Source organism: Castanea sativa, chromosome 7 (genome assembly GCF_040712315.1).
Source record: "Castanea sativa cultivar Marrone di Chiusa Pesio chromosome 7, ASM4071231v1".
NCBI lineage: Eukaryota > Viridiplantae > Streptophyta > Magnoliopsida > Fagales > Fagaceae > Castanea > Castanea sativa.
This window is the reverse complement of record NC_134019.1, coordinates 38,877,260-38,898,268: the sequence shown is the minus strand read 5'-3', so window position 1 is coordinate 38,898,268 and position 21,009 is coordinate 38,877,260. Positions and strand designations below refer to the sequence as shown.

At 34.4% G+C, this 21,009-nt stretch overlaps 3 protein-coding genes and 1 non-coding gene across 7 annotated transcripts; 1 reads left to right on the top strand and 3 right to left on the bottom strand.

Annotated features, from left to right (window-relative positions):
* Positions 1 to 5,663: 5,663 nt before the first annotated feature.
* Positions 5,664 to 10,643, top strand: LOC142642491 (B-box zinc finger protein 18-like). 3 transcript variants are annotated; one of them, XM_075816849.1, is made up of 6 exons: positions 5,664 to 6,229; positions 7,530 to 7,626; positions 7,727 to 7,842; positions 7,927 to 8,169; positions 8,323 to 8,402; positions 10,396 to 10,643. In XM_075816849.1, the coding sequence occupies exons 1-6, from the start codon at positions 6,137 to 6,139 to the stop codon at positions 10,436 to 10,438; spliced, it is 672 nt and encodes a 223-aa protein (XP_075672964.1). In that variant the 5' UTR covers positions 5,664 to 6,136; the 3' UTR covers positions 10,439 to 10,643. The 3 variants fall into 3 exon arrangements, with proteins under 3 accessions (XP_075672964.1, XP_075672963.1, XP_075672965.1); XM_075816848.1 differs by having other exon boundaries at positions 5,667 to 6,229; positions 8,317 to 8,402; positions 10,396 to 10,637; XM_075816850.1 differs by lacking the exon at positions 8,323 to 8,402 and having other exon boundaries at positions 5,668 to 6,229; positions 10,396 to 10,640.
* Positions 10,644 to 13,669: 3,026 nt separating this feature from the next.
* On the bottom strand, positions 13,670 to 16,253 carry LOC142642122 (fructose-bisphosphate aldolase 1, chloroplastic). Its single transcript, XM_075816475.1, has 6 exons — positions 15,965 to 16,253; positions 15,338 to 15,607; positions 14,877 to 14,986; positions 14,699 to 14,789; positions 14,278 to 14,547; positions 13,670 to 14,178 (listed from the first exon to the last, which is right to left on the bottom strand). Exons 1-6 carry the CDS (start codon positions 16,133 to 16,135, stop codon positions 13,900 to 13,902), a joined length of 1,191 nt encoding a protein of 396 aa, XP_075672590.1. The 5' UTR covers positions 16,136 to 16,253; the 3' UTR covers positions 13,670 to 13,899.
* Positions 16,254 to 17,315: 1,062 nt separating this feature from the next.
* On the bottom strand, positions 17,316 to 20,608 carry LOC142642123 (uncharacterized). Of its 2 annotated transcripts, none has more exons than XM_075816477.1 (2): positions 20,397 to 20,608; positions 17,316 to 18,915 (listed from the first exon to the last, which is right to left on the bottom strand). In XM_075816477.1, exon 2 carries the CDS (start codon positions 18,801 to 18,803, stop codon positions 17,685 to 17,687), a length of 1,119 nt encoding a protein of 372 aa, XP_075672592.1. In that variant the 5' UTR covers positions 18,804 to 18,915; positions 20,397 to 20,608; the 3' UTR covers positions 17,316 to 17,684. The 2 variants fall into 2 exon arrangements, with proteins under 2 accessions (XP_075672592.1, XP_075672591.1); XM_075816476.1 differs by having other exon boundaries at positions 17,316 to 18,805.
* Positions 20,609 to 20,655: 47 nt separating this feature from the next.
* On the bottom strand, positions 20,656 to 20,728 carry TRNAE-CUC (transfer RNA glutamic acid (anticodon CUC)). Its single transcript has one exon. It is a non-coding gene; the product is annotated as a tRNA-Glu (tRNA).
* Positions 20,729 to 21,009: the final 281 nt, after the last annotated feature.

Genomic DNA, 21,009 nt, shown 5'->3' with positions numbered 1-21,009 from the left:
CCATCTCTTCCTTACCAGATTTTTGCCTTAGGTCACAGGATAGAGAGGGGTTTTAGTCCCTCCCTTCGTAATTTTTTTTTTCAATGGAATATCCATGTTCACTTAGCACAAAAAAAAATACAAAGTTTAATTACCTCCCATTCAATGCATAACATTTTATAAACGTTATCGTAGCAATTTTTGCGTGTAGCCACGTGTCTTCCGCTAGAAGTGTAACTTTGCTAGACTCGAATTTGTTTTGAAAAGTCCAATCCGGAACTCGACATTAGGCCACATAGACCAATGGTTTCCGGTACATTTTAAGCCTACAAAATATATAAAGCCCAAAGTCTTAAAATCATGATAATGATTGAAATATATAAATAATATGCTTAGCATAATAGCCTTGATTAAATGATGAGTTGTATGTTATTATTACGTGTGTTAAATGATGTTCATTAAAATGTAATTAATTAAGTGTCATATGTCTAGTAATGGGATGAGTCCAATAGTGCATCTCCAACTGTGATATAATTCATGTCCAATGTCCAGTAATGGGATGAGTCTAATAGTCCATCTCTAGCTGTGATATAATTTATGTCCAATATAATAAGATATGTCCAACAATGGTTCATGTCTAAATAAGGTATGTCCAACAATATTTTATTGTCCAAATAATGTATGTCAATCGGTGGTATATGTCCAAATAATATATGTCAATAGGTGGTGTATGTCCAAATAATATATGTGCAACAGTGGTAGATCAATTTATTAATATGTATATTCATTAATGAAGTATTAGCGAGACCATGTTTTATTAAATAGTGAGATGATATTAAAGTAACTTGCATCTAGCGATACAATAATAATGAATTATCATGTACTTAATAATGTAATCTTGAAGATAGGGAGATTTTGACTTATCTTGTATGTTTTTTACTCCAGCTGTACAACATCACTTTGTTTTTTATATGATTTGTGGCTCCAGCCGTATATCACTAGTAAGCTTCACAGTTTGTAGCTCTAGCTGTATAGTGTCAATGAGCTGCTAATATTCCAGCAGTATAATAACATTAGTCGAGTGGTATAATGATAATGAATAAATTATACATAATAATATAAGTTTAAAGGTAAAATATGATTACTTATCTTCATAGTTTGTGGCTCCAGCCGTAGAATAGTTGTTGACTTATGACATTTTAACAGCATGATAAAATGAGTCCAGAAGTACAATATGATATTATGAGTCCTTCCATGGTGACTTCATGATTGAAGGAGAAAAATGGGTTCAACCGGAGGGAGAGAGAGTACGTCTGGCCATGTGCATAGGTTGGTTAAATTTATTCCCTTTCATCATGCATTTAAATGACTTTCCTAATGTAATGCTCTTTTAGTTTTAGTCAAATATGAGTGATGTTGTCTTTCATGAGAATGACTTTTAGTATTATAAGTTTTTGCCTTGCATAAGAAGGGCTTTTAGCATTATAAATATATTCTTCCACGAGAAAGAGTTTTTAGTAATAAGTTCTTGAAAGAATGTTTGATATGTTTTAAGATGTGTTTTAAGAAATAGATATTTTGTGAGATATGGTGTTTGTAATATGTATAGGAATTATATGTAGATGCTTTGTTGAACATGAATCTTGTATATGTATACTTTGTAAGACATGGAGTTTAAACATATATGAGAAGTATGTATGGGTATTTTGTAAGGATTGTGTTTGTAAAATATATGGAAGTGTGAAATAGATAATATGAAGGTTAAATATAGTAAATACATGAGATTATAGCTGCTAATGGAGTGATTTTTTGTATTATGTCATGGGTTATGTTGCTTTCTAAGAAGGGAGATTTTGCATGAGAAATAAAGAATGAGATTGAGATGTGTTTTTGGGCAGCAAAATAATGAAGTTTCAGAATATTAAAGTGTGGGAGAGTGGATAGTGTGTAATGGTGTGGTGTAAGAGGTGTGATGTAATGGTGTTATCTAAGAAGAAATATTTTTGTAAGGGAGATGGAGAAGTATGAAAATGTCTAGAGATATATGCAGCAAAGTGAATGAAGTTTCAGAATATTGAAGATGAGAGAGGGATGGATGATGTCTCATGGTGTGTGGCTTGGTCCTCTTTATATAAAGCCAAGTATGTAACTAGATTAGAACTAGTTGAAGGGAAATTTAGCAAATAAGGAAAAGTCTTTGACAAAGTAAGTGGTTTTATTAGTGGATTTTTGTTTTTTAGCCAAAAGAGGAAAGTTTGAGCCTTTAATGCTGCTGTTACAGCTGTCAGTCACAACTATTACAGCTAGATGATGGCATTTGAATGACATCTTTTGCTGGAGGAAAAATATTTGGCATTAAATTCATAGTTTGGATAAAAATGGTAAAATAATCTTTATGAGATCCTTACTTCTTTGGGTATGACAACAAGCTGCTGGGATTGGGTATTAATGGGCAAGTGATGTGATTTTAGGACATGTGTCAACCTGCTGGAGCTACTACAACTTATGCTGGAGCTGTTGCAGATTCTGTTGGAGCTGTTATAACTTCTACTGGAGCCATTGTTGGTATTTTTGGCTAAGTTTTCTTTTTTGAAAAATTATATGTTTAATCCATAGACTAGTTGGTTGATATTTGACGAAGTTTTAGAGATGTAATTATGGTCTCTTTGTATTTTGACCAAATCTTGGAGAGTAAGGAGAGTATTTAATGCTAGATATAATATATTAATATATATTTAGTCATATGCTTGGACTTAATTTAAATGAAAATAATAATACAATTTATATGAAATAATATAATTACATTTTTAAACTTATATTCTATGATGAAAATTAATTTTTATGTAAAAAGTATGGGAAGTTTTATCATTTGAAGTGTTATGTGATATGAGAAGTTTACCAAATGTTACCTATTGCACACTGACTTATCAGAGTTTTATTGAACATACTTCCTGGCCCTCCAAACCATGACTCCCAAAATTCCCCCGATGAGACTCATGAGCTTGGATCATGAGCCAAAAATGAGATGTTGTGCCATGAGTTCAAACTATGAGCTTTGATGAGATTATATCGCCATGAGTTTTGGACCATGGGTTTTGGCGTCATTTTGTGAATATGAACTCTTTAGGGCTTTTTATAAGAGATTTTCCCAAAATCCATTATAGCATTTACGTGGTGCAAGTTGCTAATGAAATAAAACCATATAGTGTGAAAAATTTGTCCTCAACAAACATCAATATTTAGTTCTATCATTTCCAACTCAATATATGACAATATATAAAACAATTCATGTATATTATTTAAATAAGTCATATAACTTATTAAAAAAATCAAATAACTAAAACCATAATGAATGGTCTCTTCAATGGCTATATAGTGGATTAGAGGAAGATAGTGTTAAACTGATTTGGAGTAAAATATTTTCATTTTATAAGACTATTTATATGTATTATTTAAACATGTTACAAGACTGATTAAAAAACAATCATATGACTAAAACTACGTCCGAATGATATCATCAATCATAAAAAGATAACCTCAAATTGGTTTGGAACTTTTTTTTTTTTTTTTTTTTTTTAATGGATAAGAAGTTGGAACACTTTTCTTTGCACACGCAGTCTTTCTATGTAAATTTTCTCACTTTTATCATGAATAGGAGGAAGCGGGAATCTTCGGGCCCATCTAGGGCACGAGAAAAAGAAGAGGCCGTAGAATTAAGGTGGGTCACAACTCACAGCAGCCTCGGCCGAATATAAAATAGGTGTGGGCCATGGCAGATATGAAGCTCATGGATGAGAATGGAGCAGGGGTAGCTTTCATTACACTATAGTAACTTTGAAGATTGTGGCTGGCTTTGGATAATTGGGTGTACCACACGACACCTGTTGGCTGTTGCAACAAAATCCTTGACTATTAGTTCCTACATACAACAAACAGATCACCTTCTTTATTTGTCCATATACTATGCTTTGCTTTCTAGAATGTCTCATTCGTGGACCAAATTATGCACCTGAGTGTGTTTCATAGGCAATCCTTTTGAGCTAGATTACACACTTTAGAAAGTTGTAGTGGTATTTACAATTGATATCCCAAACATCTTTAAAAATGCCAAAACTCAAAAGGATCAAGTAACCTCATTGCACAAGATTTTATAGAGGAATTAGGATCCAAAAAAACTTTATGATTGCAAAATCATTTGTGGTGGGCGTTTTAGTGATTTCCTATGGCATATTTGGATCCTAAGCTTAAAAACTTTATCACTCTTGGAAAGATAAGAGAAAATGGATGAGTGAAATTGGATTTTTTATGTCAAAAATTTTGTAACTCAACTAATTTTTTTATTTAATTATTAAAGAAGTGGTATCCCTACTCCGTCAAACTAATTCGTAGTCAATAGTGTGATATATAAAATCAGAAAACTCTGAGTTTGCAATGCATTTTTCAAATCCATCGAATCCACCACCTAAGCAATCCAAGTTTGTAAATATTTGAAGTTGAAAGAAACAAGGATACAATATTTGTAAAATTAAGACATGACTTGCGTTTGAAAATAATTTATTAAAAAAAAAAAAACTCCTTTGAAGCATAAATATTTTGAAATTGACATATATAAAAGCTCCTTGATTTTTTTTTTTTTTTTTGAAATACACACAAAAATGAGAAGGAATGAGGTTGAAACACAAAGGCACACTACAAATTTCACACAAAAATCATGATATATATGCTACTTTTTAGTCACTAAATCCAACCCCTAACCACACCATTTTGCATCAAAACAACAATAATAGAGGAAGTAGGAGAAGGTAATTTATTTATTTGAATATGTATCCTCTCTCTCATCTAATATGTATATTATATGCATAAAATAATTATTGAGAGGTAATAAATATTTCTTTGGATTATACAAACATAGTAGATAATCGCAAATTGGGCTCACATGCATGCATCAACCCCATGTCTAACATTTGCCACCCGCCGCCCCCCCCCCCCAACCTCTCCTTTAGCAATTAAACAATCATATCATCTTTGTTTAAAAAAATTTATTTATCATATGTGTTTTAAAATTCTTAATAGTTGATATTTTTAACAAAGACATTTAAAGTTCAAATCTCATTCTCCTAACTATCGAATTATTATTTTCTTTAAAAAAATATATTACTAAACCTTCCTAACATTACTAAAATATGAGTTAGGATTTTCAGAGCCCATAACAAGCAAAGTTGTCAATATTGAATTAGTATTGAGTATTGACCATACCAATTGGTTGGTATTGTACTGGTTGATATGTACTATATCAACCACTAAAAATTGATACAAATATTCCTTAAAATGTATTTTTCTATTTGATAAAATGCCGATTTTATTATTATTATTATTATTATTATTATTATTATTATAATATTTTTTTGAGAAGAGATAGAATTAGGATTTAAAAAATGATATAAAACATATTCTATGAGCTAATAAATTAAGCTAATGTAATATGTGTATTTCAAATTTAATGTTTATAAACATATCAATCTATATAGAGTATTTCAAATTTAATGTTTATAAACATATTAATCTATATAGAGTTATAGACAACTCAAAATTATATATTGATCCGAAATATTTTGTTTTCTTTAACTAGACAGAAATTAAAGTAAAACCTCCGAAAACTGAGGTATTGGAAACAAAAAGTGTCAGCGTGTTGCAGCGAGTACTTAGAATTGAGATACACCAGTGACTAGGAATAACATGCCACTTTTCTTTTCTTCCTGTTTCTCAGTCAAGTCCACCTGTCTTCTCCACTATCCTGCTTCCTCGGCCATTACCATTTATTAAAGAAAAGGAACATTATTTCCTCATTCCAATCACACCCTTTTGTTTGTCAATGTTTTTTTTTCCTTTCTCTGCCTGAATGGCTTTTTCAGTTCTTTATAAATGATAAAAGTTTAAAACCCACATTCACTTCCTAGTTCTGATAATACCCATTTGCTTGTTAATGTTTAATCTTTCTTTATAAGTCTGCCTGATTGACTTTTGAGTTCTTACCAAATTTGATAAACAAGTTTACGTATTGATTGTGAAAGATTGTTAAAAAAAGCAAACAAAAAGATGGCATTGAAGCAGAGAAAGGAGGAATGAGAAGGGAACAAAGTACTACAATTCATAGAAAATGCGGACACTTTGTGATGTGTGTGAGAGCGCTCCTGCCATTATTTTCTGTGCCGCAGATGAGGCTGCTCTTTGCCAGGCTTGTGATGAAAAGGTAAAGTTTCAATCTTTGATTTGATCTTAAAGATGTTTTTTGAGGATTGGTTTGATTAGGACTGTGCAGCATATTTGAAAGGTGACTTAGTGGCATTGTGATTGGAAATTCAGAGACTTGTTGTGTGTTTGATCATTGATGAGTTGGGTAATGAAAAATGAAGTCTTGGGTTGGTTTTTGGAGATGGGTTAGTGCTAAATTTTATATTTAGAGGAAAATTTAAACTTTAAATTGATTGCCATTTGTTTACTCAAGTTATATGGTCTTCTTTTTGTTGTCCTTTGTTCATCTGGTGTCAATACAATGACTCTCTCTCTCTTGCTTGCTCGTTCACTCACAAGTCACACGTGCACTAGGATAAATTTCATGCCTTTATTTTCCATCTCGGTAGTAGTATGTTGTTTTTCTTGGCCTACTTTTAGGCTGGACTAGTCCTAATTAAATATGAGTATGAGACCAGATGGATTTCACTCTTATCTGATTGCTAATGGGTTGTCACTCAGCATTATCTTTTTGACTATGGTTATTGATTGACGTTAGGAAATGATGAATTTAATCATTTAATTTATATTCTAACTCTAGGAAGAGTAGAGACAATTGTCGAACTTAGGACTCATGTTTTGTTACCATGATAGATTATGATTGTCCTAAAAGCTTAAATTATTAGGAAATAGTGAATTTAATCGTTTAATTAATATTCCAACAAAAATGTTATTGCTCAACAACTTCCATAAAGATTAACCAGTTGGATGGCTTATATTGTTTGGAGAAGTATGTGTGTATTGGAGTCATTGGGTTCAAGTATTGGCTAATATTCTCATATCAGTGATGCTTTGCAGGGATCAATAATATTAATATGCTATTGTGAAATTCCTTAAAATCATTGTGCATATTTGCATGTTTAAGTAGTGAGATTGGTTAACTTAACCAAGAGTCATGAACGATGAGTTTTTACCATGCTTGACTTGATCTGACATGTGTGCTGAGGTATAGTGGTGGGACTAATGTAAGGCCCTTTTTCATTGGATCTGAGTAGATTCTCAGAAATATGACAAGCTGCACTCATTAGATTAAAAGTCTAGCAGGTATATGAGGGTACCTTCTTGACGGGGTGGTTTTTTTTAATCTATTTGAGCACATGTCATAAATTAAAATTCTTCATATTGCCATTTGCATGGACTAGAGTTGTGTTGGTGATAAGATAGAGGTCATGCTCATGTAAATTCTGAATTTTTCTGCTGGCCTTCAAATTACACAATGACAATTGCTTTATATGGTTTTCTATATTCTGGACTTGCAGGTCCATTTGTGCAACAAGCTTGCTAGTAGACATGTACGGGTTGGGCTTGCTGATCCCTCAAGTGTCCCGCGCTGTGACATATGTGAAAATGCACCCGGTATGTGATTTTCTGTATGTTTTATATTTTCAGTGCGAGACAATTTGCAGTTTGAACTTTTGCATCAGACTAAGTATTTATCTTTCCTGTAAACATGTAGCTTTCTTTTACTGTGAGATAGACGGTAGTTCCCTTTGTCTGCAATGCGATATGACTGTACATGTTGGTGGTAAAAGAACCCATGCAAGATATCTCCTACTGAGGCAGAGAATTGAGGTTTGTATCTCTGTACTGGTAAGTGCTAGTTCAGGTTTGTGTTTTCCAGAGGTCATCTGAATCATTGCCTTGTATTCCTTGTAGTTTCCAGGGGACAAACCTGGCCGTTTGGAAGAATTAGGGATGCAATCCCTTGATCCAAATCAAGCAAGAAGGGAGCTGAGTCAGCCACCTACGCTGACAATGAGAGAGAATCAGGAAAATCACATGCCCTCTCCTGTTCCAGTGCTACAAAACAATATTGGTGGTGATGACAATATTGAAAATCAAATGATTGATCTCAATACTAGGCCCCAACGGGTACATGGACAAGCTTCAACCAACCAGGTATTTGATTTTCCAGTGTCCATATTGGAATGTAGTTCTTCATGGTGGCACTATTCTTTAATTTGATCCTTAAATCTTAATTCCTGGAATTTTTTATGCTCTAATTATTTGTTACATAAATATATTGTGCCTGCTTTCATATTCTAGGAACAGGGCACGGATGTTCTAAGTGGCATTAATCATGAATCTGCAAGTCTGGTTCCGGGGGGATCTTTCAAAAGAGAGCCTAAAAAGTGAGCATGGTACATTTTGGATTTCACACCAAGCTGATTATCGCCCTCTTTTGCTCTATGAAGTTGACATTGTGTTTTACAGATTAGGAAAATACAATTGTTGGTAGTAACCCCTCCGTCCTAAACAGAAACAGATATATTATTAAACAGTGTCCCCATACTTGCTGTCCATTAAATGCTACAGGATTAATGGAACTACTTCTGTGTAGTGGCTCAATTGGAAACATTAGATTGCTACAAAAAACCCACCACGTTATAGAGGCTGTTGAAGATATATGTATATTCTCTATTTTTTCTTGATATGGGGCCTCCTCTATGGTTTGGAGGTGAATCATTAAAATTCCAAAACACTTTGTAATGTTTCCCAATATATTCGACAAATGGTATTATAATTACAGTTGTTTGATTGACTGACTGACATTTGATTTGAAGATGTTCTGAATATGTATTTTACTAAGTGAGGAAACTAAGGAACTTCTTGAATATATGGAATTTAAGGACTGTAAAGTGAGCCTTAATGCAAGCTAGGGGTTATTATAAGCTGGCAGGCTTTATCTTATATAATAAGCTTGATGAATTAGTTGATCAAAGCAATGAAGTAAATTGAGTAAGGTAGCATTTTCTCCACAGACAAGTTCACTTAGCAGCTCCTGGTCAATCGTGATTTACAAGCAGAAAGCTGATAGAACTTATCCCCAGTCAAAAAAATGTTCTGTTTATGCGCAGTCTTTGTACTGGATGGAAAAATTAGTTTCTCACCAAGAACTCCGATAGGTTGACATTGTAAATAATGTTGTTGCATGTACTTCAAAAGAAAAATTATCATACTGTTGTAGTGTACTTGTGATTTACTTGTAGCTTGTGACAGAGTCAGAGTTAATGCCATCATATACGGTTTCTCTGTGGCATGCTGCATATTCAGATGTTAAATATCATCATATCTTTTGACTTTTCTGGATGTTTCACCAGTTTTACCTTTCAGTATTAGAATATAATGTTAATTATAGTTATTTAGTTCACATTGACAAGTTCCCATGCATAATGACTATTCTAAGCTAAGGGTTTGTTTGGGAACTGCTTATTTTGCTAAAACTGAAAACTTTTTGCTGAAAGTATTGTAGATAAAGGTAAAAGTTTGCTGAAATAATACATTGGAACCCATGAATAGTACCAAAAAGTGTAGTGGGGCTCATGAATAGTAACAAAAATAAGCTGAATAATAAAATAATTTGGTTTTTTCATCCGCATCCAAACGCACACTAACTCGATTCTACATTATTTAAAGGTTGTTTCATGTGGTGTTTTATTCAGAATTGCTTATTGATCGATGACAGGTTCTAATGTTTAGTGAACAAAGAAAACTTGGAGGACTTGAGGATTCTCATTCAACGAGTTTTCAGTTTTTGTGTACATGTATACAACCTCTCTTAGCTGTGCATCTAGAACTGGTTCTTTTCCTTTTTTTTCATTTTTTCATTTTTGGGGCAGAGGTATTTAGTTGATGGAGATGACATCTAGGTTTAGGCTTTGTAATCTGGTTAGTTTTGTGTGAGTTCACAGGTGGTATCTGCTACTGCATTTGCATCGAGGCCTTACAATGTCTGCTAGGTTTATTTTCTGCTATTTTTTTCCCTGTGGACATTTGCATTTCAGTCTAACATCATATCTTTTAAGGAAAAGAATAACATTGGCAATTGCAAGCATATGGTTGAATGTAAAGGGCAGTTGTGTAGATAGTCTATATAGAGTATCTATATTTTTTAGAGATTGTCTTGTATATTTTCTCTTTTAATTTTGGTGTCCTATTGAGTCTCTCCATCTGGGACTAGTATTTTTCTCCCCAGGTAATTTGTTCAAATTTCTCTCCTTGAATCCAAAGTTGTGAGTTGTCTTGTTCTATTTGCCTTCCTATTTTTGTAGATTGTGCCCCTTTTTCTTGGAAGGTTTGAATCATTTGATTACAATAATGAGAGTGAGTTATGTTGGTTTCCAGTGATGAAATGGTCACGATTGATGCTGAGAACAAGATTGTTTGAAGGGATTGGTGATTTCTGTAGGGGAGAAACATAAGACAGTAATTAAGTGAGAACAATCTGCTGACTGCATCTGTGCACTGTGCTTAATGATGGTTGAAAATAGGGAGGAAAACACTTCTTTAAATTTGTATTATCATGAATATTGATTATTGATCCTTTTAATATTTTGTGATTGAATGGAACAATGATACATAATGTCACTTATTTCAGTCTTTCAGCATCATTAGCTCTATTTATCTGTGCTGTAAAATTATGGTTGAAAATAGGGCACACTTTCTTACCTTGTCTAATATTGAGATTGTCATGGACACTGTTTATCAGCCCTATTAGCTCTTGTACCCTGTGGCTGCAGGTGTTTCTGGAAACATTTCTTTCACATCTTCCATGTTAGCTCCAAATTGCATGTAGCAACATTTTGTTACAGTTATTCCATTTCTCTAGGTTAAAGTTGTCTTGTTACATTCTTTATGCAAAGTAGATTAGATGAAGATTTAACTAAAATCCATTAGCAACATTTTCCTTTAAATAAAATTAATAATAATAACAGAATTGTTAGTACAATATGTTGGAATTCCCTGTAATTCAATTTCAATAGAGTTATTAAGCGTGGATTTAGGTGGTATCTGCCTTCAGAGTTTGGAAAAGAAAGATAACCAATAGGTAATTTTAGATGACTACGGTGAGCAACAAAATAACGGGATTTTTAGCCTTGTATGTTAAAGGCCAAAATGCAAAACTCACCCTCTAACTTTTACCATTTTTCATTTCAGTTCTATAAGTTTGATTTTTATCATTTCAGTTCTCTAAGTTTCATTCATTTTCAATTAAGTCTTCCGTTAGTGTGTCGTTAGTTTCTACCATTAACTTTATTTTTTATATATTTAATTTTTATATTTATTTACTAGTACTTAGTAATTGTAGTTCTTCATGGATACTACTTACTACTACTGGGATTACCCTTCCTTTTAACTATTTTTTTGGCTAACTACAAAAATCTATTAATCTCCATGTTTACCTCTCAAGCATACAAAATTAAACCACGAGTACACGAACAACTCCATTAAAATAAAGCACACAAAGTCCACCATACAATAAACAATCCCTTAAAACCATAACATTTTTAACAATTCTACAAAACCCAGATTCAATATTGAGAAACTCAAGTACAAAGTTCCAGCCCAGCCACAAAGAAATAGAATTTCAATTCAAAATCTGAACTTTGCAAAACTCAGAAGCCAAAATGGGAGAATTCACAACTCATATGAGGACCGGCCACAAAGAATCAATATCTACTTTGGAGAAGTAGTCGCATCTCTCTCTCTCTCTCACATTAAAATTTTCCCACACTTTCTTATTCTCTCTCTATATTCACTTTCTCACTGTTTCACTGTTTTTTCTTTTATTTCTCCCTCTTTCCCCCTCTCTTTCTCATTCTCGGTTTCTCAGATAGGGGTGGGGTTTCATTTTTGTTGTTCAGGTATGGGAGGAACTTTCCTCTAATTGGCTTTTTATTTTTTAAATTAAAGTTTTTTTAAATTAAGAAATAAATATAAAAAATTAAAAAAAAAAAGTTAACGGTAGAAATTAACGGCACACTAACAGAAAACTTAATTAGAAATGAATGAAACTTAGAAGATTGAAATGACAAAACTCAAATTTATAGGACTTAAATGAAAAATGAAAAAACATAGAGGGCGAATTTTTTATTTTAGCCTATGTTAAATCACCGGTGCCCTTTTTTTTTTTGTATCATATGGGATACCTTCAGTACATCTTCTGGCAATAACACTAGTGTTTGTTTCACACGTTTGATACTGTAAAGCCACTGGCATAAGACAGATCTAATGCCAGCCTTAAAGTGATTCACTACAAGTGTCATTTGCTGAGTCTTTTATTTTTCAACTCCGGGATCCTTGTTTTCCTTACTTCCTTCATTGTTGGATTTTCTGTAACCTGACTCAATACCATGATTAGTTTTGGTTTGAGTTTAGTCTTCTTGAAGTTACTGTGTTCATCAATTTCTTCCATATAAGCAAATTTTCTTTGGCTAAAGTTTTGTTTTCGCCTCTAGAGTTTGCATAAATTTCATTTTTTATTCCTAAATTTTATAAAGTTCATTTTCTGTCTCAAACTTTAAATTTTTTTTTTAATAGTTTAGGGACAACAGAAGAACTTTTTACAATAATTTAAGAATGAAAAACAAACTTTTTGAATTGATAATTGTAACTATTTCAATAAGTTTGGAAAAAAAAAAAATCTTAGCACATTTTCTTTTTAGGCCTTGAGAGAAAGTAAAGTAGGTGAGGTTCTTATCTTCAATCTCCGAAGTACATGGGCTTTGGATTTTCAGCTCAATTACATTCATAAACTGGGTCCGGCCCTTCATGAATTGGTGGATCATTACCCGGCCTAATGGGCCCAACTTTAGAACTTAATATATCAGTCTTTATATTGGTTCCATTTAGCAGATCATAGGTAAATACCATGGGAAACACTCTTGAAAAAATATTTTAGAAAAGAAGAGTTCCAAAATTGATTTGTTGGGAATCAGAAATTCAAGTTAAAATTTATATGAACCATGTTAGTATAAAAGACAATATCTTATACATCTAGTACATATATCATCTCTCTTAATAAATAGATCTAACAATTGTGTGAAACTCACATGTTATGAGAGAAACGATGCATATATCAGATGTATGACATAATTAATAGTTAATGTAAACCTCTCATTCTCGAGGTTAATATATCACTTTTGTGCTTTTTTAAAGAGTGTGGTTTAATAGTTGAAGTTGAGTCACATAAGAGCATTAGTGGAGCTCATGAGAACAGTCTTCACATGTGTTAACTTACTTTTTTCCATTTTGTCAGAGTAGTTGTAATTATGAGAGTTATGAGAGTTCAGATTGCTCCGAAAGAATCCGAATTCTATTTAAGTACAAGATCAACCAGTCGGTCCAGTCGGTATATAATAGTTCCTTATGTGATATCCTATCTTAAGAGTAAAGCTAGCAGCCACAGCATTGATACTTGAATAAGATTAACCCTCACTATTCGTTCTTCGAGGAGGTTAATGCAGCCAAAATCTCAGAATACCGAGCTAGTAGCATTATACTATGATGAGCTAAACAGCTACACTAAGCCATTCCTCTAAAATTTATGCATAGTGGAGTTGACTCTAGTGAGAGTTTCAACCAGATTTTAGGGGTTAAACACTACTAAGTTCAAGCATTTTACCAAATGATGATGCATATTTAAGCACACACTACCTAATCTCATCATCAATAAGTTTATTAAGTGGCTAAAAGTACATGTAATCATGAACAAAAATAGTCTCCACGCTATAAAGCATAACACATTCCAGAGAAATTAGCATTCATCCATCAATCATCATCATCGTCCTCTGCTGCCTCTTTTTCTTCTACTTCATCATCATCATCTATATCTTTGGCACGAGCAGCTTAGTAAACGTAACCCTTGACAAACATTCCCTTCTTGGCCTCCTCTGACTCTCCCTCACCAGTGTATTTTCCGAGCTGAGCAAGAGAGTTGGCCTTGGCACGGATAAGCAGTGCCTCCTGAGCTGCCTTGACGTTTTCAGGCCTGCCTCCCCATGTCTTAAGGCAGGTGTTCTGGAGGGCTCTGGCATATGAGAACGACACGTGCCATGGGTTTGGAGATTGGTTCATGGCATTCAAGTTCAAGGTTGCTTCAACCTCAGATTGGCCACCAGACAAAAACTGCTCATTATGAACAAAATCACACATTTAGTACATGAATCATCCTTGATTTAATATAGAGAAGAATTATGAAACTTCATTATTTGTTATGACACTTGCCATGATTCCAGGGACAGCTGGGGGGATTCTTCTTTGGAGGAGCTTGAGGGTGTAATCAGCAATCTGCTGAGGGGTGTTCCTTTCCTTGCATTCAGCTCCAGGAGTAACCATGCTAGGCTTGAGAAGAATACCCTCAAACAAGACATTATTCTCAGCAAGGTAAAAGAAAACCTCAGCCCACACCTTCTGTGCAACTTCAAAAGTCCTCTCAATGCCATGTTCACCATCAAGCAAGATTTCTGGCTCCACAATTGGGACCAACCCGTTGTCCTGCAAGATCAACAAAATTGATCATTAGCAAATTAAAATCACTTCCATTGCTTTTGAGTTTCATAAGACTTGATTTTTGCTCAATTTCAACCAGAAGCACTTCTCAAATGCTAACTGAATATATACAAATCTTTAGAATCAGTTTTCTTACTTGAGAAATGGCAGCGTAGCGGGCAAGACCCCAGGCTGCTTCCTTCACAGCCAATTCAGTTGGGCCATTGGGGATGCTGATAACGGTACGCCTAATTGATCAAATTGATATATGTTAGATTTCATTGTCATATAGGTATGAGCTAGTATCTGTCAAAAATGGGGGTTTAGATTGTCACCATTTGGCGAAACGAGCTCCCTGCTGGTAGTAAGCAGCTGTGCGAGAAGCAAGGCCATCAAGACCTTGGCACCATGACTCATTGTTGGAACCAGCTAAGGGCACCAAACCCTGTTGTTCTCATTGTTTAAACCATACATTAATTAGTATTATTATCCTTGGAAACAAAATGTCTTAATACATGCATTTATATGAACTTATTCATGTTTACATATACGAAGTCAAGTGCATCTTAGGTTATCAAAAATGCTCCAACAATCTTTTTTTGTCACAACATACACGCACAAATCCATGTAGAAATGCATCTAGTTGTTACTCAATGAACATAATTTTCATGATAGCTAAGATAGATTTAAGACCAAAAGGCAAAAGTTATATATAAACTGGAATGGAATACTTGAAAAACATTGTCAACAACCAAAAGTATCTCAAAATGCTAGGAGCAATTTATGGGTGGCGTACCTTGTCAACTTTGATACCAGGTACAATTTTTTGCTCAACAAGAATATCCACTATCTTTTTTCCATCGGTGGTGGATTGGTAGAGGGTTTCCTCAAAGAGGATAGCACCAGAGATGTAATTGCCTAGGCCAGGAACTGAGACAAGGAGGGTACGGTATGCTTGGCGGTTAGCCTCAGTGTTCTCTAACCCAATAGAAGCTAGGCGTTTCCCACATGTAGCATTGGATTCATCCATGGCCAAAATTCCACGCCCTGGTGATGCAACAATTTTCTATACCCCAGAAAACACACATTATCAGTGGCTTACCATGTATGCTGTGTAGTAAGAGAATCAAAGAGGACTGTTTGAGCCTTTAGTAAGTTTCTATTCATACATTCTACACAATAAACTAGACTATATGTTACTCTTGTGTGTTTGGACAGGTTTAAAAAGTTGTTGTATATTACTAGTTCTTAATGAGTTTGTTTATTTAATTTGCTAAACACATACAAGTAGTAATAATACCTTATGTCTATTCGAAAACTTAAGCTGAAACGTTGAATTTAATCATTTAACTATTATTCTAACTCATAATAACATTAAAAGTTTTAAATTCTCATTATGGTTATGAAAATATTGTACACATACCGCGGTCTTGACAAGCTCATCAGCATAAGATCCAGCTCGGATAGTGAGGGGTGATGGGGCGTAGGGGAGGCACCGGACAACGGAGACTGAGGGTTGGCGAAGGGTTTGGCCCTTCACCCACTCAGACTTGTCAAGGACAGGAGATGACTTGAGAAGAGATGCTGAGGCCATTGTTTGCTTTGCTTACTGTGAAGATAGCTAGGCCTTTAACAAGCACTATAATCTTATCTCCTCTAGCAGGCTTTCTTTGAGCCTCTTTACCACACATGCAATTCACTCATTGTATTTATAATTGCTTGTGTATTGTCACAAGATGTCCCATTTGAGGCTGTTGTGTGTCAACCTATCATGTTTTGCCTTGTGGATGATAGCTTGCTGACTTGTCAAGCTGCATACGTGGTTGAGATAAATGGTTTTTTTCCCACCTCGTAAAAACATGAAATACTGACTGGAAAAAAAAAACGATGATATTTTTTCTATTGTGTGAGTTAAAAGACAAATACATCACATTCACCATAAAACAAAACGGTACACAGATTAGCGTCAGCCAGATTCCTCTCGAAAGTTAGTCTAAGGCTGTGATTTCTTCTATTGCTTTGTCTTTGTATTTTAGTTTTGTACTGACTAATGGCCATGATTTAGTTTATGTGATTTGAAAGATTGTGATTCTCCTGTCAACGGTGCATAGCATGCCAGGTTAGCTGCTTCAGATTCTCACCTCAGACTCAGTCACTCAGTCCTTCTCTCTCTCTGTAATGCATAGACCATGACTTTCTATGTCATGTAGACCACGGTTTATGCACATCATTGTGTAGGTCCATTGCAAATTTACAATGGCCTACACCAATTTGCATATTGGTGGCGGAAGTAAAATGCCAATGATATGTGGTTAAGGTCCATCCATATTGTTTTGCAACTATGAGAACCGCAATTCTGATTTTTTGTTTCCATGAAGAATTCATTAAGTCTAATAATGCTACAATTTGCACCATCGCAGAAATGACATGTTTTGATTGGTGCATATTGAGTGATGTTAATGATAATTTCATGTAAAAGTGATATTGCTGCAATTACAATTTTTACTATGTAAATTGTAAAAATAATTATGAAGAGAATTGTGTCCCTAAACATAATATGGGCTTCAAGATTGCAAAGAACTGCTAAATTTGTATATGAAAGACCCTCTTCCGAAAGTTAGAATCAATAGATATTCAAATCGTTTATTTTAAAATACTATAACCCTTCTTTTCTTTTTTTTATTATGGGAAACTCCTTCTAATTGGTTGAGTATGATACTTCTCAAAAATCGAAATACTTGATCAAGGAGGAACAATAAAGAAGCTACCAAAGGTCGGTAAATTATAGGGAATAACTGCTTTTAACAATGAAAAATAAATAAATAAATAAAACTATATAAGGTGCTACATGAAGAATCATCACAAAGTATAAAGAATGAAATGACCTTCAAATATTCACGAGCTCGAGGCAAAGAAAAGAATGAGAGAAGTTTGCAAGATATTTGACCATCCATAACTTCAAACCAACCATCATTTCACCAAGTTGGTACAGCAACAATAGAGACATCAGCAGAATCTCCTAAACTATTACAGTTTGTTGAAGTACCTTAAAGGTTGGTCACGTTCAGGGTTTGCCTCCAACTGTCAGCAGCACAGAGGAGGAAGAAAACAAAGACCATTTACACAAACATTTAACTAGAATTTCAATGTAAAGATAGGTCTGAAATGCCAGCTATTAGACTATCAACCGACTGTCCTTCCAGATCTTTCCATGCCCCTGAATCATTAAGAGTTGATGGTATCGATTCAAAGGAATTATCTGTTAGGGCCTTGTTCAATTGTTTAACAAGTTCACCATCCTCAGCTGGAATGTCCAAATCCCAGACCCTGAAGATATCCTCAGTTGAGGGTTCCACATCATAAGCTGAAGAACCCAAATCAAGCATTGATTCAGTTCTTCCACTCTCTTTGAGGCCTTCAGTGTAAGTTGGCAGAAATGGATTTCTCTCAAAAGTTAATGACTGCAAAGTGTTATTTTTCAACTTGATTGGAAGATCATCACCATTTGTTTTTTCTTCTTCATTAGAAAGAACCATATCATCCACATTTGAAGGCTCCAACTCGTAAGTTAAGGAACCCAAATCAGGCTTTGATGCACTACTTCCACTCTCTTTTAGGCCTTCAGTGTTAGTTAGCAAAAATGAATTTCCCCCATATGTTAATGACTGCAAAGTGTTATTCCCCAACTTGATTGGAAGATCATCACCTTTTGTTTTTTCTTCTTCATTAGAAAGATCCATATCATCCACATTTGAAGGCTCCGACTCATAAGTTGAGGAGCCCAAATCAAGCTTTGATTGACTTCCACTCTCTTTCAGGCCTTCAGTGTTAGTTAGCAAAAATGAATTTCCCCCATATGTTAATGACGGCGAAGTGTTATTCTTCAAATTGATTGGAAAATCATCACCTTTTGTTTTGGTTTCTTTATTAATGAGAACAAGATCATCATCAGTTCTACCTCGGAACTGCACAGCGTCTGCCTCCTCACTGGAAGGAAGTATTTCAACATCAGTTTCTTCAGGAGAACCATTGCTTATAGCAGCAGAGGAGTTAATTAATTCAGGTTGGGAAGTGAAGATTTCTAATAAGGCGTCTTTCAAAGAATTCATATTAGTCTCTGAGCTTTCAGGGTCTTTGATCAGGCAGGAGTCGACCCAAGCAATATCTTCTGGGGAGAGCCCTTCTACTCTCTCATTAGACTGTATAGAATTCAGAATGGAAGAAAGAATAGAGCTTTCCATTGCACCTTCCTCTACATCCATGGCTGCAAATGTTTGGAGAACAATATCAGATAGAGCTTTGCATTACACCATCTTGAAGATGCCAGGGATTCAACCCCAGAGGTATACCCACCAAACGGGTGGTGTTGATAGGCTAAAGAGCCATTAAAGGCAAAAAATGTTAGAAGAAAACTGTTGGACAAAAATAAAATGTGTGTAAAACAACGCCGACATCTCACTTGGGACTAACATATGGAAGACATAGAACCAGTAAATGACCCTGCCTAGGTAAAATTGCCCAACTAATAGTTATTTCAGAACTAGTCGTGTTATGGATTGGCTTTCCATGCATGCTGTTTTTCCCTGTCAGCTACCACTGAAATTTTTTTTTTTTGAAAATGCTCATCTATGCGTTCCATTTCAAATGCAAAATGTTCCTTAACCATAAAAACTTTGACCAAGAAAACTATCAACGCAAAAGGTTATAACCTAATTGCCACCAATGGCAACCAGAACATAGGTGCCAATCATTTCTATCACATGTCAGGATATCGGTTCACATGATACCAAAATCACCTTCAAGGTGTTAACCAATACCTCTATCTAGACTATATTTAGAAAGTCCAAACTTTACTTATTTTTTTAAAATACAAAAGAAATGTAATATGATATAATCAAGGAAGGCAGGAACTTGATGTTGACAATGAAAAGCATGACCAGCAACAATCAGCAGAGGAATCATACAATGACCACACGTATGAAAAGATGGTTTATACACTTGGGGTGGCTAGGATATGTAGTTAGTACAAACTTCAAAAAAATACAAAAGTAAAAGCAATATAATCAGGCAAGTAAGGAACTTGGTGTCGACAATGATAACCAAGACCAGCAAAAATCAGCAGAAGAATTATATAATGATCACATATACAACAAGAAGGAAATACAATCATGGTCACTAGGCCAAATACAAGGCTTTTTCGTGTAACGAAACGAAAATTCCCATCAAGGAAACGGCATAAATGTGATAGAATAAGAGAATTAGTTATTGGTACTTTTCCAATCAAGAGCTAATTTCCCCAAACCAAAAAAAAAAAAAAAAAAAATCTCTATTGGTAATTACACACACACACACCCAGTAAGCTCTTAGCTCATGTTCTTGACAATTCAAAGAAATTTGCAACATCAACCATCAATTCATGGGGTTAAGACTTAAGAAGATGTCAGAATTAGGCCAATCAAGACCCCTTTTTTTTCATCAAGTTTAGTACTCTACACTTTATAGAGTAAAAATTCAATAATCTCTCTTCAATTCAAAGATAAATCCACTTTTCCCTCCTTAAAATTACCGTGACAACATTTTCGGTGGAAACAAACAGAAACCATAGTCTGCAAATTTGTAAATTTAAATCATAGAGAGCCAAAATGTGAGTCTTGGGAGCATAAAAAAGGCTCTAGGGATTGATGAAATAGCAAACAGAAGCCAAAAAAAAAGAAAAAAGAAAAAGAAAAGAGCAAGCTTGAATCTAAACCCTAAACCCTAAAATCTGTAAAAGAAGATTAATTTAATATCAGAGAGAGAGAGAGAGAGAGAGACCAAAGTGATTGAAATTAGGGCATGATAATTGAGAAGCGTACCTTAGATAGGGGAGTCGGAAAAAGGATCGAATTGGTGAAAATTGAGGTTTAAGCTTTTTGGAGTATTATTTAGATACGGGAAAGTGGTAGTAGTAACGTACTGTGTATTGTATGGGTTTTGAAGTTCGAAAGTCAAAGCTGAGAGAAGGAATTGGAATTGGGGAAAGTTGAGGTTCAAGGATTTTAGTTTTGAAAGTCTAAGCTGAGAGAGGGCATTGGAAAAAGAAAAACAGGGAAAAGAAAAAAGAGGAAAAAGGATTTCCGTTGCCGGGACTTGAACCCGGGTCTCTCGGGTGAGAGCCGAGTATCCTGACCAACTAGACTACAACGGATTGTTGCTTTGTTTAGTGATGGAAATTAGCTTTCTACGTGATAACCAAGAAGTGTTATTCACTTATTCCCCACTTTCATCTATATCTCAATGATATGCTACAAACATCATAATAATAATGATACAAGACTTTTTTTTTTCATAGTAAATGGACAAAATCTATTGCCTAGTAGAGATTTAGTATTTCATCAATTTAAAAGTGAAGTTATCGTCTCATCATTTAAAAATACCATGGATCATGGTTTAGATTTTATTTTATTGGGATGATTTAGATTTTATTAT